Raw genomic sequence first — 25,868 nt, 5'->3', positions numbered from 1 at the left:
GCGAGGGAGCGCATGGGGCCCGTGGGACTGCGCAGCCCTCGGCTCCTACCTCCTCCATGGAGTCCAGCAGCTTGGAGAGCTGAGCATCCGCCAGGCCCTGCAGCGATGGTGCCCTGGGGAGAAGAGCGGGGCCATGTCAGCACGCTGGTCCACCCGGCAGCCAGCCCGGGGACTGGCACCCACTGCCAATGGCACCCAACCCGGGGACTGGCAACCGCTGCCAATGGGACCCAGCCAGAGGACCCAGTGTCCTGTGTGATGAAGCGGGACTGTTCTTAATGTTTCCTCTGAATAGTGTGGGTGTGCCTCAGTTTCCCCTATGCAGTTCTTACGTATCTAGGTGGTGGGATAAGGGTGTATGATCATGGCAGAGCCCTAGAGGGCAGGTGTGGGCAGGGGTCTGGACACAGAGAATGGCCGACACCCTGTTTCCTGGCAACTGGTGGCCTGGGCCCTTCCCCCCTGCAAGGTGAGAGCTGAAGGGTTGGAGAACAAAGGAATCAGGTGCCCTCCTGACCCGGAAATGGGACAAAGCCCAGAGGAGGGGAGGCTGGAGGGTGAGTCAGTTGGGGGCTGGCTGGGGGTTAGGAGTGAAGTGCAAATGGGGTTGTCTGGCTCACAGCCCCCAATATGGACCCGGCTGAGGAGTCCTGTTCTCTGCACCTACAAGCTCTGTTTAGATCACGTTCCTGTCGTCTAATAAACCTTCTGTTTTACTGTCTGGCTGAGAGTCACGTCTGACTGTGGAGTTGGGGGGCAGGACCCTCTGGCCCCCCCAGGACCCCGCCTGGGCGGACTCGCAGTGGGAAGCGCACGGAGGGGCAGAGGATGCTGAATGCTCCGAGGTCAGACCCAGGAAGGGGGGAGCCGGGGGAACTGTGTGTCCTGCAGACAGGCTGCTCCCAGAGAGGAGACTTCCCCAGAGTCCTGCCTGGCTTCGTAGGGAGCAGTCCCAGAGCATTGCCCGGGGACTCCGTGACAACTGGTGGCGCTTCCTGCAGTAAGTGACAGGGGAGCAGTAAAATGAAGGGGGATTGATGAAGACCAGGCTTGCCGAAGGCTCAGAGAGGAGCTGTTTCGGGGGGTGGTTAACCCCTGGGAGTGTGTGACCAGTGAGAAGGACTGTGTCATAATGGGGTCCCCCTGGGGACTGCGGTGAGTATTCTCAGGGCCAGAGGAGCCTGCGGCTTGGCCCTGGGAGAGAGAAGAACTTTTGCAGTAACAGGGTCCCCCAGGGAATTGCAGCGAGCGGTCCCGGGGGCGGAGGAGTCTGCAGCTCGAGCCTGGCAAAGAGGTGGTGACCTCGAGAAGGGCTGGCACATAGGGGTTCTCCCTGGAAACGGTGGGGTGCGGAGAGCACACAGGCCTGTGAGTCCACAACAACTTGGGAAGAGCGGAGTGATGGCCTGTCACCATCTCCTTAAGAAGGACATTGTAACCCTGTGCAGAAAGAGAGGGTTGAGCACTGGAAAGTTCACCAAAGCCCAGTTAATCGTGCAGCTGGAGGAGGATGATCACTCTGAGGAGCAGATTCCTGACCCCAAATGGGGCTATAGCAGGATCTGGGAGCAGCTGGAGTAGTAGCCAGGCATCCCCAAGACTCCTGTCCCCGACCAGATGGGGGTCTTCACGATCGGGTTCCCCATCGGGGGATCGGAGACGGACGGGATTGGAGCTGAGTCCGAGAGAGCAAGAGGACTGTGAGAGACAGCGAGAGCCGGAGAAAGAGCTGCAAAAGCAGCAGCAGCATGAACTGGTGATGGTGGAGCGGAGAGGCAGAGGGGACCTCCCAGGGGTGAGTGGGAATAGACCCTGGGGGGCCAGTTCTGCAGGGAACCTCGAGACTAAATTGCTGCCCTGGTTAAGGGGGAGGGATGTGGATGCCCCCTCACTGCCTTTGAGCAGGCTGGCGATTTGAACCAGGGGGACCCTGTGGAACAGCCCCGGTGTCTAGCTCCCTTGCTGGGTCCCAAGGCCATAGACTCCGTCGGCCAGATGGGTGGGGAGGTGGATAGGCTCCCACTCCTGGTCCCAACCTATATGTCTGTGTGGAGTTTCCTGGGGCCAGGCCCCTTGGACCCCCAGTGGGAGCAGAAGGTGATGGTCAATGGGGAGACATTCCTGGGACAGCAAGATCCTGGGACAGAGAGAACTGTTGTCAGGCCCCTGGTGGTGCAGCCTCAGATGCTGAGGAGCTGTGTGAGCTGGGTGAGACTGGGGTAGCTCCCTCCAAAGGCAAGTCCATACCCCTGACAGACACAGGCACATTTCCTTCCCTGTCCCAATTCTCCACTCAGCTAACAGGTACAGTACAGGTACAGGGCCGTGGTGCCGCCGAAGACCCAGAGCTAGTGACGGTCCCGCCCCCGCGGTGCTGCCGAAGACCCGGAGTGAGTGACGGTCCCACCGACGCGGTGCCGCCAAAGACCCGGAGTGCCAAGACACTGACAAGGCACCACTTGTGCTCAGTGGGGGAGCGACCGCTGCTCCGCTCCCCCCCCAGCTAAGCCACTGCCTGGTTCACCCTCGATGGATTTGGTGGAGTAGGAGCTGAGAGCGAAGGAGCTCTGGCTGGAGCAACAGAGCTAGCAGCCCGTGAGAAGCAGCGAAAACATGAGGAAGAACCAGGAGAAGCAGCGGAAGCGTGAACGGGGACTGGAGAAGCTGAGGGGCGAGAGGACCCACCAAGGGGAAAGTGGGGAAAGGCCCTGGGATGCCAGTTCCGCAGGGAGCCTAGATCCCAAATTGTTGCCCAGTTGGAGGAGGGGCGGGATATCGGTTCCCACCTCACCTCCTTTGAGAAGGCCTGAGATTGAACCAGGCTGACCCTGCAGGCCGGCTCCGCGTCTCACCCTCTTGCTCAGTCCCAGAGCCATGGGGTGCCCAGCCAGGACGGAGCCGATACTGGGGACTGGGAACAGTTCAACCAGGCTCCACTGCTCAAGTCTGAATGGGCACCTAAGGCTTATGGGAAAAGGTTTTGGGGTGTGCAGAAAACCCGGGGGGTGACCTACATGGAAGCCCCCCCTGCTGGGAGGATCTCCCCACAAATGGGATGGGGGCAGGGGTCTCTGCGCTGGAGGATTTGTGTAATGTGGCTGGATCAGAACAACTCCAGGAGATGAGTCCCTACGAGCCTAGAACATGGGTAGTGGACAGGAAGCCACAGGGGCTGCGCCGTCAGGCTGGTGGGCAGATTCCCTTTGGGGCAAGTCGGTCCAGGTATGGAGAGACCCGAAGGGGACTGGTCCAAGCCTGGGTGCTGGTAGAGGGACCAAGAAGGCGCCCCAGAAGTGGGACTCGCATAAACCCCGGTCACACCCTGTGTGGTGCCACCCCATCGAATGCTGCAGGGCTGTGACCGGGGCTACAGGCCCAGGTGGGGAGCCATTCACCCCGCCTATGGCTCAGAGCCCTGGGCAGACACAGGTAGGGCAGGGGGCTGGTAGTCGGGGTTCTCCAGGTCACCAGCTCTGACGTCCTTGTGGGGAATGCCTGGGTCACCTGAGGACAAAACGCCGCCCTGGTTCCTGCATCAGCCCAGGGTCTGAACTACGTGAACCGGCAAGCTCAGACCGGAGGTGTCAGTGAAAATGCAAACAGCTGGGCTGGGCTGTAACCGTCAGTTCTCTGGGCCACCTGAGGGGCTGCCTGGGCCATGTGCCAAGTGACTAATAAACCCGCCTGGTTTCACAGCGCTGGGCGCGTGGCCCTGCAGACGCTGGGCGAGGGGCACTGATCCCTGAGAAGAGGACACGTCTCCCCCAGGGTCTGTCCCAGACTCGCTGCCCGGAGGTCCCGGGGTGGGGCAGGGGGCTGCAGACCCAGGGCCCAGTCTCAGGAGGTGATGAGGCCATGTGGCTCACCCTGGGGGAAGAGCAAGACCCCGGGGGTCTGGGTCACTGCAGACCCCTCCCAGGGACTGTTCCCAGCCTGGGGCGTCGCCTGGGCCCAGGGGTCAGTGACTCCTACCGTGACATCATCCTTGTTTTTTACCCCTTTAATCTTTATCCAGAGTTTTTCAGCAGCTCTGCCTCCCACTCCTGCCTCAGCATCAGGGCAAGTGCAGACAGCAACACCGGACACTCCCTCAATTTTGCCCGGCCTGTCCTTGCTGACCAGGCTGTACCCTTCCGGACCAGCACAGCAATCATGGGAACTAGTGTCTCTGGGCGGTCAGGTGTGTCAGAATTGGGATTATTCACTAGTATGTCCGGATCTGCCTGATTATTTCCTGCACTTCGTGCATTAGCACACAAACATCTAAGAGGTGCGTTCGATTTCCCCTCTCTAGTCCTCTTGTCGCTCTTTGTCCCTGCCGTGATGGCCCACACCTCCCCCAGAGTCTGACCCTTCGGCACAGGTCTCGGCTTACCAAGGGGCTTTTCTCTCCTGCCCTGTTGAACGTAGTTTAAAGACCCCCTCACTGGGCTAGCCAGCAAGTATCCAAAGATACACTTCCCCTTCCTCGGCAGGCGGCCCCCACTGCTGCTCGACGGGGGCGTGGCAGGCAGGGAGCCAGGAAGAAGTGCAGCATGGTGAGGCCCACAAGAAGAGGGGGCAAGTCAGTGGTAGGGCCCAGAAGGACAGAGGACAATTCGCAGGAGATTGCAAGTGAGAACAGACGACAAGAGGACTTGCAGCCAGGAAGAACTGAAGGGGGAAGGTGGGAGAATCGCCCCAACACCAGGAAGAGGCACCAGTGAGCCCTCAGCTGGAGCACTGTGGGCAGGGCTGCTCTGCCACAGGAAAGGACGATGAATTCAGACTGGAAGAGGTGCAGAGAAGGGCGACGAGGCTGATCGGAGGAATGGAGAACCTGCCTTACGGGAGGAGACTCAACGAGCTCGGCTTGTTTAGCCCGACCAGACGCAGGCCGAGGGGAGTTGGGATTGCTCTCTCCAAATCCATCCCAGGGAGAAACACCGGGCTGGGAGAGGGGTTATTGAAGCAAAGCGCCCATGTGGGCACAGGAACGCATGGCTAGAGACTAGCCATCAGCAGGTTCAGACTTGCAATTAGATGGAGGTTTCTCACCACCAGAGGAGTGAAGTTCTGGAGCAGCTGCCCAAGGGGAGCAGTGGGGGCAAAACCCCAAACTGGCTTTCAGCCTGAGCGTGATCAGTTTATGGAGAGGATGGTGTGATGGGGCTGCCGATGGGGCTGCCTACGATGGCACTGAGCCGATCTGCGACCACTAGCAGCAAATCTCCCCAGTGGCTGGTGATGGGACACGGAAGTGGGAAGGGCTCTGAGTTGCTGCAGAGAACTGTTTCCCAGGTGTCTGGCTAGTGGGTCTCATCCACATGCCCAGGGTCTAACTGATCCCCAGATTTGGGGATTGGAAGGAATTTTCCCCCAGTCAGATTGGCAGAGACCCGGGGGTGGGGGGGTTCGCCTCCCTCCGCAGCCTGGGGCCCGGGTCACTCGCTAGTTTGAACTTGTGCGAATGGTGGAGTCGCTGTCACGTGAAGTCTTTAAACCAAGATTTGAGGACGTCAGTGACTCAGCCAGAGGCTCTGGGCCTATTGCGGGGCCGGGGGGAGAGTTCTGGGGGCTGCAGTGGGCAGGTCAGACTGGAGGATCAGGATGGGCCCTTCTGGCCTTGAAGCTTATGGGGCTAAAGGACCGCATGGGGGGAAGGAATGGGGCGCTGACCCCGGGGGAGGGGCGGGGAGATATGGAACCTGCAAGGTGGGGAGGATGCTGAGCCTAGGAAGGGGGCAGCCCCAGCACTGGGAACAGGGTGGGGTCTGAGGTGGGAGAGTGGGGCCAAGGGTCAGGGCCTGGCTCCAGGATGCGGGGTGGGATGGGGATGGGAGAGCCTGGCCTCAGGGCAGCCATGGAGTCTCTGAATGGCCCAAGGGCCTGCCCCCCATGGGTGCTCCCCCCGTCCCATCCCTGAGGGGCCCTGCCCCCCATTGGCACTCCCCCACTTCCCTCCCCTCCCCGAGGGGCTGCCCCCCACTCACTCTCTGAGGGAGTCCAGGATCTCGGCCCGTCGGCGCTTGGCCTGGCTGGTGACGATGGTGCGGTAGATCTGCCGGTCAATGGCCCAGAGCCGGACCTGGGTGAGTGCTGTGGGGAAGGGTTAGTCTGGGGTCGGGCGGGTCCAAGCTCTGCCCCATCAGCCAGGCTCACATGGGACCCAGCACTGCCCGGCCCTGCCACCACCAGGGAGGCAGCTGCGTCCAGTGGGGCAGCACCAGAGCTGTGCTGGTGAGAGGCAGGGGGCAGTGGGGCAGAGTGGGGCAGTGGCTTTGCTTGTTTGCAGCCCTCTGGGTTTGGGGCAGTGCCCAGGGTCTGGGACAGGGGCAGGGGGTGGAGCTGGGGCTGCGGTGGGGTCAGGGGAGGGGTCTGGGGTGGGGGCGTGGTCTGAAGCCAGGGCAGAAGCAGGGTGGTGCCGGGGCCAAGGCGGGAGCTGAAGCGGGGGCACGGTGGGGAGCCGGGGCCTGCAGTGGGGTGTGGAGCGAGGGTCGAAGCAGGGGTGGGGCCAGGGGCGGGAGCTGGAGCAGGGGCAGGGTGGGGGGCCAGGGCAGGAGCTGGAGCGAGGGCAAGGTGGGGGGCCAGGGTGGGAGCTGAAGCGGAGGCAGGGTGGGGGGCCGGGGCAGGAACTGGAGCAGGAGCAGGGTGGGGAGCCGGGGCCAGCCGCCAGCCCTCACCTGTGACAGTGGCAGTGCGTTTGCAGTTGTACAGGATCGCCAGCTCCCCAAATACATCCCCCGGGAGCAGCGTGCGAAGGTGGCACCCGCGCTGGGTCACACTCAGCTCACCTTCTGCAAAGGAAAGCAGCTGAAACAGGACAGACGGACCCGCCCCTTCCCCCCCTTCCATTGCCGTAACTCACCTGGGGCAGGACTGTCGGGTGCAGGTTGCAGACAGGAGCGTGGGGCACTGGGCTTGGGAACGGAGCACACTTGTTCACGCACCGGGGGGCCGGGCACTCACACTCCTTCACACGCACATGTGGGCTGGGCAGGCCTGGCTCACACACACACACACACACACGGGGCAGAGCCAGGCAGGGCTGGTGCATGCACACTCACACACGGGGCTGGGCTAGGCTAGCTCACACACACACGGGGCGGGGCTGGCTCACACGCTCACACACACGTGGGGCTGGGCTGGCTCACACGCTCACACACACATGGGGTGGGGCTGGGCAGGGCTGGTGCATGCTCACTCACACATGCATGGGACGGGGCTGGCGCACATGGAGCAGGGTGGGGCTGGGCTGGCTCACACACACATGGGGCGGGGTGGGACTGGCTCACACGCTCACACACGGGGCGGGGCTGGGCTGGGTCACGCTCACACACACGTGGGGTGGGGCTGGGCAGGGCTGGTGCATGCACACTCACACACGGGGCTGAGCTAGGCTAGCTCACACACACGGGGCGGGGCTGGCTCACGCTCACACACACATGGGGCTGGGCTGGCTCACGCTCACACACAAGTGGGGTGGGGCTGGGCAGGGCTGGTGCATGCACACTCACACATGCACGGGATGGGGCTGGCGCACATGGAGCAGGGTGGGGCTGGGCTGGCTCACACACACACAGGGCAGGGCCAGCTCTCACCAGCAACGATGTACATAGCGTCCCCATCAGTGCCCTCGGCCAGCACCGTGTGCCCTGGGCCATGCCAGGCGGGCATGAAGCTCTGCATCATGGCGTCTGCCTGGCCCTCGCCCAGGAGCCGCAGGAAGTCATTGCGCTCCACGGCCCCTGCAATCAGGCTGCAGTCCCTGGGAGGACAGGAGGGAGACAGGTGGGGCTGGAACCAGAGGTGGGACCAGTCCCTTCTGTTGGCCCCAGTGTGCAGAGCCACTGGGCTATGCCCCGAGACCCCACTCAGCCCAGATGCAGGGAAGTGGCCTGCTGAGGTGGGGGGCTGGTTAGACGGGGCTGTCCTGGGCCCCACCACAACCCTGTACACACAGCGGGAGCCCCCTGAGAGCTGCAGGTCCCAGCACAATCCTGCATCCTCCTGGCCACAGCGACAGGACACTGGCTGTTCCCCTAGCAACACTGCAGGGGCCATGGCAAGACCCCAGGGCTCAGCCCCCAGCCCCACCGCACCCACCTCCGTGCTGGGGACACTGCTAGGGGTGCCAACCTACTGATGCAGAAAACCAAACATCCTTCCCCCACCCCTTCTCTGCGGCCCTGCGCCCCACTCATTCCATCCCCCGTCCCTCCCTCACTCGCTCATTTTCACCAGGCTGGGGCAGAGGGTATGGGGGGGGTGAGGGCTCTGGCTGGGGACGAGGATGAGCAGCTCAGAGTGGGAGGGGGCTCCAGGCTGGGGTGGGGGGAAGGAGGGGTGGGCTCCAGGTGGGGGCAAGGACGTGGGGTGGGGAGGGAGGGTGGACTACAGGCTGGGGCAGGGGGTAGGGAGGGAGGGGCTGCGGGCTCCAGCTGGGTGGCGCTGACTTCAGGCAGCTCCTGGAAGTGGCCAGTGTGTCTCTCCAGCTCCTAAGCGCAGGGGTGGCCAAGGGGTTCTGCGCGTTTCCCTCGCCCGCAGGCTCTGTCCTCGCAGATCCCATTGGCCAATGTTCCCAGCCAATGGGACCTGCAGGGATGGCACTCAGGGCAGGGGCAGCATGCAGAGCCTCTGTGGCCGCCCCTGCGCCTAGGAGCCAGAGGGACACACTGGCCGCTTCCGGGAGCCACGTGGAGACGGCTGCTGCAGCCAACCAGACTTTTAACGGTCTGGTCGGCAGCGCTGACTGGAGCTGCCAAGGTCCCTTTTCGACCAGGAGTTCCAGTCAATAACCAGACGTCTGGAAACCCAAGACACTGCCCCTGCCAGAGACGGATCAGGGCTGGCATGTGCCCCCCAGCATGGCTGGCCTTGTGCCAGGGGAAACGGGCTGGCTGGGATGTCCCAAGAGGAGAGGCAGGGCCATCCTGAGTGGTCTCTGCCCTGCCCGAAGGGTTACCTGGGTGACTTAGGGACACGGGGCACCTGCAGGGCCTCGTCACTAGCGAGGGGCTCGGGGACAATGGGCTGGGCCCTGCTCTGCCTCCGTCCACCGCCGGCACCAGCCTGGTCTGCAATCCCCCTGCTATCGCCCCCTCCGGCGTCCGGCACCCTGCCTGTGGCAGTGGGGAGAGAAGCACATGAAGCACCTGCCCCTCGCCCCCCAGCGCCCTCCCCCAGCGCCTGCCCTATCAGATCCTGTCCTACCCTTCCCGCCTGCGCTGGGTGAGGGCCCAGGCGCTTGCTGCACCAGTCTGGCAGCCGGGCACCAGGGCAGGCTACGCAGCACTACACGGGCGCACACGCTGGCTGGCACAGCTGCAGAGTGCATCACTCAGAGGGAGGGGCCACGCAGCCAGGTATTGGTGTGCACGGAGCACAAACCCTGTAACACTGATACCCCCTGGCCTGACCATCATCCTGGCCGCTTACGCCAGGGACCCATCACTCAACCAGGTACTGAGTCAGCATTTGGCCCAGGAAACTTGCCAAAATCAAGAGCCATTCGTTCTTTGTCTCAGCACCAGCGAGGGAGGCACTTTCACAGGCCAGTGCCTAGAAGCTAGTTGTGACAAAGGGGGGGATGGGTTTGGTAATATTTTTAAGAAGACGGTGTGTGCCTCAGTTTCCCCCGTATGCTGCATTGTTCCCCAGTGGGGGGAAGGGACTGTTTGCTGTCAGGGCAGGTGAAGACACAGGTGTGGATGGCACCTGGCAGCCTGGGCCCTTAGGTCCCATCTCCATGCAGCTCTTGAGAAGAGAAGGGCAGATCCATTGCTGGGACATGGACACCTGGCGACCAACCACCATGGATCGTCCCACCCCTCCGCAGGGGGACAAGCCGCATCCCCCAGCTTGGGAACAAAGGCCTGGGGGTGTGGGGGGGATAAGAGCTGGGGGCTGGAAGTAGTGGGGCTCTCACCTGGAGTTTGACCAAGGAGGTTGGATGGAGAGACAGACAGAGCGTGAACCAACGGGGTCACTGCAGCTGGGCTGGGCTGTAACCGTCAGTTCTCTGGGCCACCTGAGGGGCTGCTTGGGCCATGTGCCAGGTGACTAATAAACCCGCTTGGTTTCACAGCACTGGGTGCGTGGCCCTGCAGACGCTGGGCAAGGGGCACTGATCCCTGAGGAGAGGACACATCTCCCCCAGGGTCTGTCCCAGACTCGCTGCCCAGAGCCCCTGGGGTCGGGCAGGTGGCTGCAGGCCCAGGGGCCCAGTTTCACGAGGTGATGAGACCGCGTGGCTCAGCCAGGGGGAACTGAGACCCGGAGGGTGTGGCCCACTGAAGGGCCCCTCCCAAAGCAGAGGTCCCCAAACTGTGGGGCATGCTCCCCTAGGGGGGCACAGAGGGCCATTGGGGGGGGAAGCACCACCCAGCTCCGCTCCTGGCCCCATCCTGGCCTTGGCCCCCAGGCAGGGCTCCGCTCCCAGTCCCAGCCCTGCCCTCAGCTGTAGCCCCAGCCTTGGCCCCCTTACCACTGTCTACACCCCCTCTCCCCCGCCGTCAGAGTTGCGGCCCCGCCCCCGGCTCAGGGCGGGGGGGGGCACTGACAGGGGTAAAGGGGGATACTGTCCCAGAAACAGTTCCAAAGCTGGGGCTGTAGCACCGATTCTGTGGCTCTGTAACACTAGTATCCAAAATAAAGATAAAGAAGGACCAGAACAACAGGCTAGGGAACTGGGACATGCCGAGGGTTGGATTTTAGTGACATGTAGCGAGATGCGTAATTGGACAATCGTATAAATAACTCCAGCTGAAATGTGTAACCAGGGAACCCACCTTCTACATAAGGTGTATGTGACACTGCTGCACAAGACACCTTCTCGAAGACCAGTATCACATCCAACCTTTTCCCTGCACTACAATAATAAACGTGACTGCCTTTGGTAATTTGGTCTCTTTAGGGCATGTCTACACTACGAAATTAGGTCTAATTTATAGAAGTCAGTTTTGTAGAAAGCGTTTTTATACAGTCGAATGTGTGTGTCCCTACGCAAATGCTCTAAGTGCATGTAGCTGGCGGACTGTGTCCACAGTACCGAGGCAACCGTCAACTTCCGGAGCTTTGCACTGTGGGTAGCTATTCCACAGTTCCCGCAGTCTCCACCGCCCATTTGAATTCTGGGTAGAAATCCAAGTGCCTGATGGGGCTAAAACATTCTCGTGGGTGGTTCTGGGTACATATCGTCAGGCCCCCGTTCCCTCCCTCCCTCCATAAAAGCAAGGGCAGACAATCATTTTGCGCCTTTTTTCTTGAGTTACCTGTGCAGACGCCATACCACAGTAAGCATGGAGCCCGCTCAGCTAACCGTCACCGTATGTGTCCTGGGTGCTGGCGGACGTGGTACTGCATTGCTACACAGCAGCAGTTTATTGCCTTTTGGCAGCAGACAGTGCAGTATGACTGGTAGCCGTTGTCGACGTAGTCCTGGGTGCTCTTTTAACCGGGCGCCTGGGCAAACATGGGAGTGACTCAGCCAGGTCATTTCCCTTGTTTCGTCTCATGGCGATTGAGTCCTACCAGCAGTGCACTGTCTTTTAATCTGCAGCCAGGAGATGACAATGGCCAGCAGTCATACTGCACCGTCTTCTGCCGAGCACCCAGGAGATGACGATGGCTAGCGGTCGTACTGCACAGTCTGCTGCCAGCAAGATCTATAAAGATAGATGAAGCGGCTCAAAACAAGAAATAGACCAGATTTGTTTTGTATTCATTTTCTCCTCCCTCTGTGAAATCAACGGCCTGCTAAACCCAGTTTTGAGTTCTATCCTTGAGGTTTTGAGTTCTATCTTTGAGGCGGCCATTCAGTTTTTGCAAAGCCCCCCCCCCTTTGTTGATTTTAATTCCCTGTAAGCCAACCCTGTAAGCTATGTCGTCAGTCGCCCCTCCCTCCGTCAGGGCAACAGCAGACAATCGTTCTGCGTCTTTTTTCTGTGCAGACGCCATACCACGGCAAGCATGGAGCCCACTCAGATCACTTTGGCAATTAGGAGCACATTAAACACCACACGCATTATCCAGCAGTATATGCAGCACCAGAACCTGGCCAAGCAAAACTGGCGAGTAGGCGACATCAGCACGGTGATGAGAGTGATGAGGACATGGACACAGACTTCTCTCAAAGCACGGGCCCTGCCAATGAGGGCATCATGGTGCTAATGGGGCAGGTTCATACGGTGGAATGCCGATTCTGGGCTCGGGAAACAAGCACAGACTGGTGGGCCCGCATAGTGTTGCAGGTCTGGGATGATTCCCAGTGGCTGCGAAACTTTCGCATGCGTAAGGGCACTTTCATGGAACTTTGTGACTTGCTTTCCCCTGCCCTGAGGCGCAAGAATACCAAGATGAGAGCAGCCCTCGCAGTTGAGAAGCGAGTAGCAATAGCCCTGTGGAAGCTTGGAACGCCAGACAGCTACCGGTCAGTCGGGAATCAATTTGGAGTGGGCAAATCTACTGTGGGGGCTGCTGTGATGCAAGTAGCCAACGCAATCAAAGATCTGCTGATATCAAGGGTAGTGATAGTGACCCTGGGAAATGTGCAGGTCATAGTGGATGGCTTTGCTGCAATGGGATTCCCTAACTGTGATGGGGCCATAAACGGAACCCATATCCCTCTCTTGCACCGGAGCACCAAGCCAGCGAGTACATAAACCACAAGGGGTACTTTTCAATGGTGCTGCAAGCACTGGTGGATCACAAGAGACGTTTCACCAACATCAATGTGGGATGGCTGGGAAAGGTACATGATGCTCGCATCTTCAGGAACTCTGGTCTGTTTCAAAAGCTGCAGGAAGGGACTTTCTTCCCAGACCAGAAAATAACCGTTCCGGATGTTGAAATGCCTATAGGTATCCTTGGGGACCCAGCCTACCCCTTAATGCCATGGCTCATACACAGGCAGCCTGGAGAGTAGTCAGGAGCTGTTCAGCTACAGGCTGAGCAAGTGCAGAATGGTGGTAGAATGTGCATTTGGAAGTTTAAAAGTGTGCTGGTGCAGTTTACTGACTCGGTTAGACCTCAGCGAAACCAATATTCCCACTGTTATTACTGCTTGCTGTGCACTCCACAATATCTGTGAGAGTAAGGGGGAGATGTTTATGGCGGGGTGGGAGGTTGAGGCAAATCGCCTGGCTGCTGGTTACGCACAGCCAGACACCAGGGCGGTTAGAAGAGCACAGGAGGGTGCGGTGCGCATCAGAGAAGCTTTGAAAACCAGTTTCATGACTGGCCAGCCTACGGTGTGAAAGTTCTGTTTGTTTCTCCTTGATGAAACCCCCGCCCCTTGGTTCACTCTACTTCCCTGTAAGCTAACCACCCTCCCCACCTCCCTTCGATCACCACTTGCAGAGGCAATAAAGTCATTGTTGCTTCACATTCATGCATTCTTTATTAATTCATCACACATATAGGGGGATAATTACCAAGGTAGCCCAGGAGGGGTGGTGGAGGAGGGAAGGACAAGGCCACACAGCAATTTAAAAGTTTAAAACTTATTGAATGCCAGCCTTCTGTTACTTGGGCAATCCTCTGGGGTGGAGTGGCTGGGTGGCTGGAGCCCCCACCCCACCGCATTCTTGGGCATCTAGGTGAGGAGGCTATGGAACTTGGGCAGGAGGGCAGTTGGTTACACAGGGGCTGTAGCGGCGGTCTGTGCTCCTGCTGCCTTTCCTGCAGCTCAACCATACGCTGGAGCATATTAGTTTGATCCTCCAGCAGCCTCAGCATTGAATCCTGCCTCCTCTCATCACGCTGCCGCCACCTTTCATCTTCAGCCCTCTCTTCAGCCCGCCACCTCTCCTCCCAGTCATTTTGTGCTTTCCTGCACTCTGACATTGTCTGTCTCCATGCATTTGTCTGTGCTCTGTCAGTGTGGGAGGACAGCATGAGCTCAGAGAACATTTCATCACGAGTGCGTTTTTTTCGCCTTCTAATCTTCGCTAGCCTCTGGGAAGGAGAAGATCCTGTGATCCTTGAAACACATGCAGCTAGTGGAGGAAAAAAAAAGGACATTGGTATTTGAAAAGACACATTTTATAGAACAATGGGTATACTCTTTCACGGTAAACCTTGCTGTTAACATTACATACATAGCACATGTGCTTTCATTACAAGATCGCATTTTGCCTCCCCCCACCGCGTGGCTAACAGCGGGGAACATTTCTGTTCAGCCATAGGCAAACAGCCCAGCAGGAACGGGCACCTCTGAATGTCCCCTTAAGAAAAGCACCCTATTTCAACCAGGTGACCATGAATGTTATCACTCTCCTGAGGATAATAGAGAGAGATAAAGAACGGATGTTGTTTGAACGCCAGCAAACATACACTGCAATGCTTTGTTCTACAATGATTCCCAAGTACATGCTACTGGCCTGGAGGGATAAAGTGTCCTACCATGGTGGATGGAATAAGGCTGCCCTCCCCAGAAACCTTTTGCAAATGCTTTGGGAGTATATCCAGGAGAGCCACGAATGCCAGGGCAAATTAATCATTAAACATGCTGGCTTTTAAACCTTACATAGTATTTTAAAAGGTACACTCACCAGAGATCCCTTCTCCGCCTGGTGGGTCCGGGACGCAGCCTTGGGTGGGTTCGGGGGGTACTTGCTCCAGGTCCAGGGTGAGAAATAGTTCCTGGCTGTCGGGAAAACTGGTTTCTCCACTTGTTTGCTGTGAGCTATCTACAACCTCTTCCTCATCCCCAAAACTGCTTCCGTGTTGCCTCCATCTCCATCAAACAACACGGCTGGGGTAGTGGTGGCTGAACCCCCTAAAATGGCATGCAGCTCATCATAGAAGCGGCATGTTTGGGGCCCTGACCCGGAGTGGCCATTCGCCTCTCTGGTTTTCTGGTAGGCTTGCCTCAGCTTCTTAAGTTTCACGCGGCACTGCTTCAGGTCCCTGTTATGGTTTCTGTCCTTCATGCCCTCGGAGATTTTCACAAATGTTTTGGCATTTCGAAAACTGGAACGTAGTTCTGATAGCACGGATTCCTCTCCCCATACAGCGATCAGATCCCATACCTTCCATTTGGTCCATGCTGGAGCTCTTTTGCGATTCTGGGACTCCATCAGGGTCACCTCTGCTGATGAGCTCTGCATGGTCACCTCTGCTGATGAGCTCTGCTTGGTCACCTGCAGCTTGCCACACTGGCCAAACAGGAAATTGAAATTCAAAAGTTCGTGGGCCTTTTCCTGTCTACCTGGTCAATGCATCTGAGTTGAGAGAGCTGTCCAGAGCGGTCACAATGGAGCACTCTGGGATAGCTCCCGGAGGCCAATACCATCTAATAGCATCCTCAGTACCTCAAATTCGACCTAGCAAAACCGATTTCAGCGCTAATCCCCTTTTCGGGGGTGGAGTAAGGAAATCGATTTTAAGAGCCCTTTAAGTTGAAAAAAAGGGCTTTGTCATGTGGATGGGTGCAGGGTTACATCGATTTAACGCTGCTAAATTCGACCTCAATGCCTAGTGTAGACCAGGGCTAAGTATATTTCATAATGAACCAAAGTGTGGTGAAGTAACTGACTGTACAATTTCTCGACACATTGCTCAGCCACTAGGTAGCGCTGTGTGTAAAATACCTTATTTAAAACTAGCCTCAGCCAGACCCAGCAGAGCGTTAAATGATCTTATGAGGAATACAAAGAACCTTCTCAAAGGACAGACTGGAGGCAGCATTTTGAAAGATTTTGAATTGCAAACAAATTTCACAAAGAAAGTGGAGATATGCAGGTATCCTCCTTAATGAATGCTATGGGGAAGGAAGCAAGCAGGCCAGATCGTTCAACCCTTCGAGTTTACTGAAGACAGTCACAAAGGGACAAACTATGAAGGGGTTCTGGCTAAGCTTGCTGCCTATTTTCTACCTCAGAGCAATGTGATTTACGAAACAGCAGGTTTTCACCAGAGAACATAAGAATGGCCACACTGGGTCAGACCAAAGGTCCATCTAGCCAAGTATCCTGTCTTCCGACAGTGGCCAGTGCCAGGTGCCCCAGAGGGAATGAACAGAACAGGGAATCACCAAGTGATCCATCCCCTGTCGCTCATTCCCAGCTTCTGGCAAACAGAGGCTAGGGACAACATCCCTGCCCATCCTGGCAAACAGCCATTGATGGACCTATCCTCCATGAATTTATCTAGTTTCTTTTTTGAACCTGTTATGGTCTTGGCCTTCACAACATCCTCTAGCAAGGAGTTCCACAGGTTGATTGTGCGTTGTATGAAGAAATACTTCCTTTTGTTTGTTTTAAATCTGCTGCCTATTAATTTCATTTGGTGACTCCTAGTTCTTGTGTTATGAGAAGGAGTAAAAACACTGCCTTATCTACTTTTTCTACACCAGTCATAATTTTATAGATCTCAATCATATCTTCCCTTAACCGTCTCTTTTCCAAGCTGAAAAGTCCCAGTCTTATTAATCTCTCCTCATATGGAAGCTGTTCCTTACCCTTAATCATTTTTGTTGCCTGTTTCTGAACCTTTTCCAGTGCCAATATATCTTTTTTGAGATGTGGCAACCACATCTGCACGCAGTATTCAAGATGTGGACGTACCATGGGTTTATATAGAGGCAACATGATATTTTCTGTCTTATTATCTATCCCTTTCTTGATGATTCCAAACATTCCAAACATTCTGTTTGCTTTTTTGACTGCCACTACACATTCAGTGGATGTTTTCAGAGAACTATCCACAATGACTCCAAGATCTCTTTCTTGAGTGACAGGTTTCAGAGTGGTAGCTGTGTTAGTCTGTATCAGCAAAAAGAAAAGGAGTACTTGTGGCATCTCAGAGACTAACAAATTTATTTGAGCATAAGCTTTCGTGGGCTAGAGCCAACTTCATCAGATGCATGCATCTTGAATGGTAACAGCTAATTTAGACCCCATCATTTTATATGTAGAGTTGGGATTATGTTTTCCAATGTGCATCACTTTACATTTATCAACACCAAATTTAATCTGCCATTTTGTTGCCCAGTCACCCAGTTTTGTGAGATCCTTTTGTAGCTCTTCACAGTCTGCCTGGGACTTAACTATCTTGAGTAGTTTTGTATCATCTGCAAATTTTGCCACCTCACTGTTTACCCCTTTTTCCAGATCATTTATGAATATGTTGAATAGGACTGGGCCCAGTACAGACCCCTGGGGGGACACCACTATTTACCTCTCTCCAGTCTGAAAACTGACCATTTAATTCCTACCCTTTGTTTCCCATCTTTTAACCAGTTACCAATCCATGAGAGGACCGTCCCTCTTATCCCATGGCAGTTTACTTTGCGTAAGAGCCTTTGGTGAGGGACCTTGTCAAAGGCTTTCTGAAAGTCTCAGTACACTGTATCCCCTGGATCCCCTTGGTCCACATGCTTGTTGACCCCCTCAGAGAATTCTCGTAGATTGGTGAGGCAGGATTTCCCTTTACTAAAACCATGTTAACTCTTCCTCAACAAATTATGTTCATCAATATGTCTGACAATATTGTTCAAGAACCAAGGGGAAACGCTGACTCATTTATAAGAGCTCTGCAGACACTGGCTGAAAACTGAGACTTTGGAAATGCAAAACACAAAAATATCAGAGACAGGCTGGTTATTGTTAATAGATAAAAACCTTTCCCAGCAGTTGCAACTGAAGAGCGATTTAACCTGAAGTATTGTGACAGGGTCGGGCCAGATGGATACAGGAGAGTGATTGAAGGCAGATATATTAGCCCCAGGCTAAGCAGGTCCCTTTTTCCTGGGTAAGGTAACAGGGAAGGTTCCAGAACAATCGGGAGCCTTCTGGAGACAATTAAGATAGGCTGATTAGAACACCTGCAGCCAATCAAGAAGCTGCTAGAATCAATTAAGGCAGGCTAATCAGGGCACCTGGGTTTTAAAAAGGAGCTCACTTCAGTTTGTGGTGTGCGTGTGAGGAGCTGGGAGCAAGAGGCGCTAGGAGCTGAGAGTGAGAAAATGGACTGTTGGAGGATTGAGGAGTACAAGCATTATCAGACATCAGAAGGACGCTCCTGCAGTGAGGATAAAGAAGGTTTTGGGAGGAGGCCATGGGGAAGTAGCCCAGGGAGTTGTAGCTGTTGCACAGCTGTTCCAGGAGGCACTCTAGAAAGCTGCATTCCATAGGGCCCTGGGCTGGAACCCGGAGTAGAGGGCGGGCCCGGGTTCCCCCCAAACCTCCCAACTCCTGGTCAGACACAGGAAGAGTCGACCTGGATTGTGAATTCAGAAAAACGGCCAAGCTGAGGGCTGCCGTGAAGCTCCAAGGCGAGCAAATCCGCCAATAAGCGCAAGACCCACCAAGGTAGAGCAGGAACTTCATCACAGTACATACAGCTAGTCAGATAAAACCATAGAACCAAAGGGTTAGAAGGGATCACAAGGGTCATCTTGTCTGACCCCCAGCCCAGACACAGGATTTGATGTTTTTAAACCATCCCAGACAGACGGCTCCAGCCTCCTTTTGAAACCTACAGGGAAGGAGCTTCCACAACCTCCCGAGGTGTCTGTTCCACTGTCGTACTGTTCTTACCAAGAGGAAGTTGTGACAGTGTGCCCCATATTCTTCACAGTGATATTATTAGGATAGGATTATGACAGAATTATGAAGTATTTTATGCAAGATAAGTCATGTGGGGTGTCATTGGAAAAGTTACGATTTGCTGAGTATGACTGTCCTGTTTCTAAGCATGTATCATTGTTGTATCTGACGTTATAAATATTGACTGTGTATCTGTATTTCAAATGTAGTTACACCTGGGTAACACCCACTAGACAAGATGCTTTCAGTCTAGGGAGTGGGGAAGGGTGTGACGACGTGGGGATTTTCCCTTGTTATGTTGTATGTGAGTCTTACTGTTCAGCCTATATGAGTTTTACTGTTTTGCATGAATACTGTATGTGCCTCAGTTTCCTTGTGTGCTGCACCAATACCTCGGTGGTGGGAATAGGGGTGTGTGACTTTGGCTGAGACCTCTGGGGCAGGTGAGGCTGTTCCAGCTACCTGCACATATGCTATGACCAGTGCCCTTCGTCACCTGAGACCCAGGAGGGGGATGCAACCAGGCGACTCTTCGCCCAGGAAGCGAGACAAAGACCAGGAGGAGAAGCAATGTGGGGTCTGAGGTCAGGTCGCTGGAAGCAGGCAGTCTGCTTGGGAGGACTGGAAGATGGGGAGTTCCAGGACTTCCCAAGCTGGACTTGGCTGCAAGTCACTGATTTCTGTGCTAACAACTTCTTCCCTACGCTGTGCTCCTGTCTACTAATAAACCTTCTGTTTTCCCAGCTGGCTGAGAGTCACATCTGACTGCGGAGTTGGGGTGCAGGACCCTCTGGCTTCACCAGGAGCCCCACCTGGGCAGATTTGCTGTGGGAAGCACACGGAAGGGCAGAGGATGCTGAATGCTCCAAGGTCAGACCCAGGAAGGTTGAAACTGTGGAAGCTTCTTGCCCTGGAGACAGTCTGCTCATAGAGAGGAGGCTCCCCCAGAGTCCTGACTGGCTTCGTATGGAGTAGTTCCAGAGCATCGCTCAGGGACTCCGTGACAACTGGGCCATGAGGAAAAAACAATAGGCCTTAGGAGAAGCTTATCTCCCTCCTGGGAAGCCTTCCTGTGAATGCTCCAAACATCCTGTGAGTAATGGTTGCTATGACTCGACAAGGACATGTGATGAGACCACATGTCTCTGGACTCCATCTCGGGATGTCAGTGTTTTTCCACAGACTGGTCTGGGAACCAAGCTTGGGAACAGAGAGTTCCCACCATTTGCAAAAACTATATAAGGCAGGGAGTCACATCATCTGGTGTTCTTCACTCCCCATCCAAGAAGACTCCTGGAAACACCTAAGGAACAAAGGGTATGTCTACACTGGCAGAATGACAGCACCGGCAGTTACAGCACCGCTCAGAGAGCGCTGAAAGGAAACCGCTGTTGTGTGTTCACACTGTCAGCTGCTTGCATGTTCACACTTGCAGCATATGCAGAGGTATTCAGAGCAGTGCACTCTGGGCAGCTATCCCACAGAGCATCTCTTTTTCTTCTGCCGCTAAGAGTTGTGGGAAGATGGAGGGAGTCGCAGGGCATCCTGGGTCCTGTCCCAATGCCCCCTGATGCATTGCTTCGCACCCCAGAAATCCCTGTGCTTCCATCGCATTTGGCGCCGTCTTCCAACAGTTTGTGTACTGTGCACTCTACCTCTTTCGGGCTGCAGGAATGGATCCCGCACTGCTGAGCAGGATGCTGCTCACTCTGACCAACACATCACGAGTGGCAATGGAGTTATTCCTTAAACTACAAAGGCAAGAGGAGTGTGACATTGATCTCGCCACGCTAGTAGCTACGACAGGAGATTGCTTGTGGCATTCACGGAGGTGCTGATCACAGTGGAACGGCACTTTTGGTCTCGGGAAACAAGCACTGAGTGGTGGGGATCACATTGTGATGCTTGTCTGGGATGACGAGCAGCGGCTGCAGACTTTCCCATGTGGAAAGCCACATTCATGGGACTGCGTGATGAGCTCACCCCAGCCCTGCGGTGCAAAGACATGAGAATGAGAGCTGCCCTGCCATTGGAGAAGCATGTGGCGATTGCACTGTGGAAACTGGCTACTCCAGACTGCTGCCGATCAGTCACTAACCAATTCAGAGGGAGAAAGTTGACCATTGGATGCGTGTTGACAAAAGTGAGCAGGGCCATTAATCACATCCTGCTCCGAAAGACTGTGACTCTGGGCAATGTGCGTTACTCTATGGATGGCTTTGTACAAATGGGTTTTCCTAACTGCGGAGGGGTGATAGATGGGATGCATATTCCAATTCTGGCACCAGACCACCTAACCACAGAGTACATTAATCAGAAGGGGTATTTTTCAATACTTCTCCAGGCACTTGTGGATCACCATGGGTGTTTCATGGACATTAATGCAGGCTGATCCGGAAAGGTGCATAACGCATCTTTCGGAACACTGGTCTGTCCAGGAAGCTGCAAGCAGGGACTTTCTTCCTGGACCAGAAGATCACTGTAGGGGAACTCAAAATGCCCATTGTGATCCTGGGAGACCCTGCCTACCCCTTAATGCCATGACTTATGAAGCCATACATGGAGTACTTTGACAGCAGCAAAGACGGTTCAACAACAGGCTGAGCACGTGCAGAATGACTGCTGAGTGTGCTTTTGGCAGTTTAAAAGCCCGCTGGCGCTGCCTATATGTGAGGCTGGACCTGGCTGATGACAATAATCCTATGCGTATAGCCACGTTCTGTACGCGCCATATATTTGTGAAGGGACGGGTGAAAGCTTCACTCAGGGCTGGACCAATGAGGCTCAGCACCTGGAGGCTGAATTTGCACAGCCAGAGACCAGGGCTATTAGAGGGGCGCAGCGGGGGCCATAAGGAATAGGGATGCCTTGAGGCAGCAATTTGAAGCTGATAGCCACTGATATTTGTTGCCATGCTTGGGAGTGCAGTACTTGTCATGCTAGGAGGTGATTGTGATTGGTGCAGACGATGCACTATGAAGGTTTAAGAAAATTGCCTGTTGCTTTGCAGGGCTCTGTTTGCTTTCAACCCACACAATTCTTTTATTAAAAAACAACAACCGGAGGAGAGAGACAAACAAAAAAATACATCAGCATTCTTTAAAATACAGCCAGCTCTCCTGGACTCCTTTCCCCCTCATGTTATTCTCCCAGGGGATCCTGCCCATCCGTTCCCTGAGGGAGTCAAAGTCTGCTTTTCTGAAGTCCAGGGTCCGTATTCTGCTGCTCTCCTTCTTCCTTGTGTCAGGATCCTGAACTCAACCATCTCGTGGTCACTGCCTCCCAGGTTCCCATCCACTTTTGCTTCCCCTACTAATTCTTCATGGTTTGTGAGCATCAGGTGAAGAAGAGCTCTGCCCTTAGTTGGTTCCTCCAGCACTTGCACCAGGAAATTGTCCCCTACACTTTCCAAAAACTTCCTGGATTGTCTGTGCACCACTGTATTGCTCTCCCAGTAGATATCAGGGTGATTGAAGTCTCCCATGAGAACCAGGGCCTGCAATCTAGTAACTTCCGTGAGTTGCCGGAAGAAAGCCTCATCCACCTCATCCCCTTGGTCCGGTGATCTATAGCAGACTCCCACCATGACATTACCCTTGTTGCTAGAGACTCTCAGGTTTTTCTGCAGTTTCATACCAGAGTTCTGAGCAGTCATACTGCTCTCTTACATATAATGCAACTCCCCCACCTTTTCTGCCCTGCCTGTCCTTTCTGAACAGTTTATATCTATCCATGGCAGTACTCCAGTCATGTGAGTTATCCCACCAAGTCCCTGTTAGTCAAATCACATCATAATTCCTTGACTGTGCAGGACCTCCAGTTCTCCCTGTTTGTTTCCCAGGCTTCTTGCATTTGTGTATAGGCACTTGAGATAACTTGCTGTTTGTCCTGCTTTCTTAATATGAGGCAGGAGCCCTCCCCTCTCCTGCTCATGCTTCCTCCCGGTATCCCACGTCCCTACTTACCTCAGGGCTTTGGTCTCCTTCCCCTGGTGAACCTAGTTTAAAGCCCTCCTCACTAGGTTAGCCAGCCTGCTTGCGAAGATGCTCTTCCTTCTCTTCGTTAGGTGGAGCCCGTCTCTGCCTAGCACTCCTCCTTCTTGGAACACCATCCCATGGTCAAAGAATCCAAAGAATTCTTCAGCTAATTCCTTCAGCACCCTGAATAGCAAAGCACTCTGAGCTATCGAGACAGCAAAACCAAAAAGAGCAACTTGCCAAACTTGAAAAACAAGACACTAGCCTAGAAGCTGTTAATAGATGACTCATGAGTGCTAAAAGGCATTACTTTAATACCCCTGAGTCAAGGAGAGAGAACTCCCAGGCCAAGAGGGACAAATTCAAGCCGACGTACGAAGGTATGAAAAAAGTCATAACCCAAGAAATGATGCAGATCCAGCCAGAGGCGCACAGTGTAATAAATACATGAAATGTGGACATTTTGCAGGTGTTTGCTGCATCAATTCAGTCAGGGAGTTGACTCGTATTACAGACAATCAAGAACCATTGGTTCTGGGATCTATCATTTGCAATGACACAGGGCCTGTCTGGAGAGTGAAACGGAATATTCATGGCAAGGCTACTGATTTTAAAATTGACTCAGGAGCTGACATCGCAGTCATCTCAGAAGGGACTTAGAATCACCTTCACCCCCTCCCGGAGCTGAAGTCACCTGACACAGCTCTGACTAGCCTTGGAGGGATTCTGAACTGCATGGGCCAGTTGACACAGAAACCACTTACAAAGACCAAACCTTTCATTCAGAATGCATGTGATCAAAGGATCAAAGACCATCAGCCTTCTCAGCTGCAGCGTGGCAGCTATGATTGGCCTAGTGAGGCAGGTGGAAGAACCTGATGGAATACTTGGTGATACTGGACTCTTGCAAGGAGATCCAGCACAAATAATCTTAAGGGACAATGCTGAACCGCAAAACATACATACACCTCACAGAATTCCTATCCCATTACTTGTAAAATAGACACTGAGTTAAAGAGAATGCAACACATTGACATAATCGAGAAAATCGCTGAGCTAGCAGCATGTTGTGCCCCAATGGTTCCGGTTATAAAGAAAAATGGAAAAATATGAATCTGTGTGGATCACTTAATGAAGCAGCTGAAAGAGAAAAATCAATCTTCCCACCACTGGATGGCTTCCTCCCCAGAGTGAAAGAAGTTATGGTATTCTCCAAGCTGGATGCCTCAAGCGAATTCTGGCGAATTCTTTTAGCTGAAGAAAGTGCTAAACTGAGTACATTTATCCCACACTTTGGGAGATTTTGCTTTTGCAGATTTATCTTTTGGGATGACCAGTTATGACGTTATTGACTTGAACTGGGGCCGTATAGAACATGGTTGCAACCAAGGTCCTGTAGTGGCACCAAATCTTGTATAAAGTGGGTCAAATAAGGTGTCTCAGACAAGGTTATGGTTTGCTGGTTAGGATTATGCTGTCTATATGTGTGTATCATTTTTGTAGTTAAAGTTATGAATATTGGCTCTATACTGTCTGTATTTCAAACTTATGCTATGCTTCTGGGGGACACCCCAGACAAGTTGGTGTCAGCTCTGCCTAGCCTGCTGGATGGCCCATTAAGGACCATCAGCTACACAGTTGACCCATTGAGAGAAGACAGACACGCCTTGGGACTCAGCAAGGTATGCAGGGATCTGCCTATGGACAGAACTCTGAGATGTTTCCAGGCCATGTGATGGACAGCTTGTCCTTGGAACAAAGGAAGAAAGATCACATGGCAAGAGACTATAAAAAGCTGCTGCAGCTCCTCCATCTTGTCTTCAATCCTGCTTCATACCTCTGGAGGGACTTTGCTACACTGAAGCTTTGAACCAAGGACTGAAAGACCCATCCCAGCTATGGCTGTACTCCAGAGATTTGATTTGAACCTGCAGTTTATTCCATCACTGCCTGAACCAAGAACTTTGCTATTACTGGATGTAATTGATTCCATTTATCCAATTCTAGCTCTCATCTATATCTTTTTCCTTTTATGAATAAACCTTTAGAGTTTAGATTCTAAAGGATTGGCAACAGCGTGATTTGTGGGTAAGATCTGATTTGTATATTGACCTGAGTCTGGGGCTTGGGCCTTTGGGATTGAGAGAACCTTTTTTCTTTTACTGGGGTATTGGTTTTCATAACCATTTGTCCCCATAACAAGTGGCACTGGTGGTGATACTGGGAAACTGGAGTGTCTAAGGGAATTGCTTGTGTGACTTATGGTTAGCCAGTGGGGTGAGACCAAATTCTGCTCTGTTTGGCTGGTTTGGTTTGCCTTAGAGGTGGAAAAACCCCAGCCTTGGGCTGTAACTCCCCTGCTTTAACCAATTTGTCCTGAATTGGCACTCTCAGTTGTGTCCCACCAGAACCAGCATTGTTACAGTCAACTAGTCCAACCCCCTGCTCAAAGCAGGACCAATCCCCAACGAAATCATCCCAGCCAGGGCTTTGTCAAGCCGGGCCTTAAAAACCTCAAAGGAAGGAGATTCCACCACCTCCCTAGGGAACCCATTCCAGTGCTTCACCACCCTCCTAGTGAAATAGTGTTTCCTAATATCCAATCTAGACCTCCCCCACTGCAACTTGAGACCATTGCTCCTTATTCTGTCATCTGCCACCACTGAGAACAGCCGAGCTCCATCCTCTTTGGAACCCCTCTTCAGGTAGTTGAAGGCTGCTATCAAATTCTCCCTCACTCTTCTCTTCTGCAGACTAAACAAGCCCAGTTCCCTCAGCCTCTCCTCAAAAGTCATGTGCCCCAGCCCCCTGATCATTTTCATTGCCCTCCGCTGGACTCTCTCCAATTTGTCCACATCCCTTCTTGTAGTGTGGGGCCCAAAACTGGACACAGTACTCCAGATGCAGCTTCACCAGTGCCGAATAGAGGGGAATGATCACTTCCATCCATCTGCTGGCAATGCTCCTACTAATGCAGCCCACTATGCTGTCAGTCTTCTTGGCAACAAGGACACACTGCTGATTCATATCCAGCTTCTCATCCACTGTAATCCCCAGGTCCTTTTCTGCTGAACTGCTGCTTAGCCAGTCGGTCCCCAGCCTGTAGTGGTGCATGGGATTCTTCCGTCCTATGTGCACGACTCTGCACTTGTCCTTGTTGAACCTCATCTGATTTCTTTTGGCCCAATCCTCCAATTTGTCTAGGTCACTCTGGACCCTATCCCTACCTCTCCCCGCAGCTTAGTGTCATCTGTGAACTTACTGAGGGTGGAATCCATCCCATCATCTAAATCATTAATAAAGATGTTGAACAAAACTGGCCCCAGGACTGACCCCTGGGGCACTCTGCTGGATACCAGTA

At 54.1% G+C, this 25,868-nt stretch overlaps 1 protein-coding gene across 2 annotated transcripts in view; it reads right to left on the bottom strand.

The window, feature by feature from the left end:
- LOC119853911 (cGMP-dependent protein kinase 1-like) overlaps nucleotides 1-25,868 on the bottom strand; it is an 80,547-nt gene that overhangs the window by 30,443 nt on the left and 24,236 nt on the right. For both annotated transcript variants that reach the window (XR_006279618.1, XM_043509945.1), the window contains 5 exons: nucleotides 8,945-9,101; nucleotides 7,581-7,747; nucleotides 6,663-6,776; nucleotides 5,973-6,078; nucleotides 50-113 (listed from right to left, as the gene is read on the bottom strand). Coding sequence is in view for 1 of the 2 variants with exons in the window: in XM_043509945.1 (XP_043365880.1) it covers nucleotides 50-113; nucleotides 5,973-6,078; nucleotides 6,663-6,776; nucleotides 7,581-7,747; nucleotides 8,945-9,101 (608 nt within the window). In the remaining variant the exon portion in view is untranslated. The remainder of the gene's footprint in view (nucleotides 1-49; nucleotides 114-5,972; nucleotides 6,079-6,662; nucleotides 6,777-7,580; nucleotides 7,748-8,944; nucleotides 9,102-25,868) is intronic.

This window comes from Dermochelys coriacea, chromosome 3, assembly GCF_009764565.3.
Source record: "Dermochelys coriacea isolate rDerCor1 chromosome 3, rDerCor1.pri.v4, whole genome shotgun sequence".
Lineage (NCBI taxonomy): Eukaryota > Metazoa > Chordata > Testudines > Dermochelyidae > Dermochelys > Dermochelys coriacea.
The sequence above is the reverse complement of the archived record's forward strand: the minus strand, read 5'-3'. Positions and strand labels throughout refer to the sequence as shown.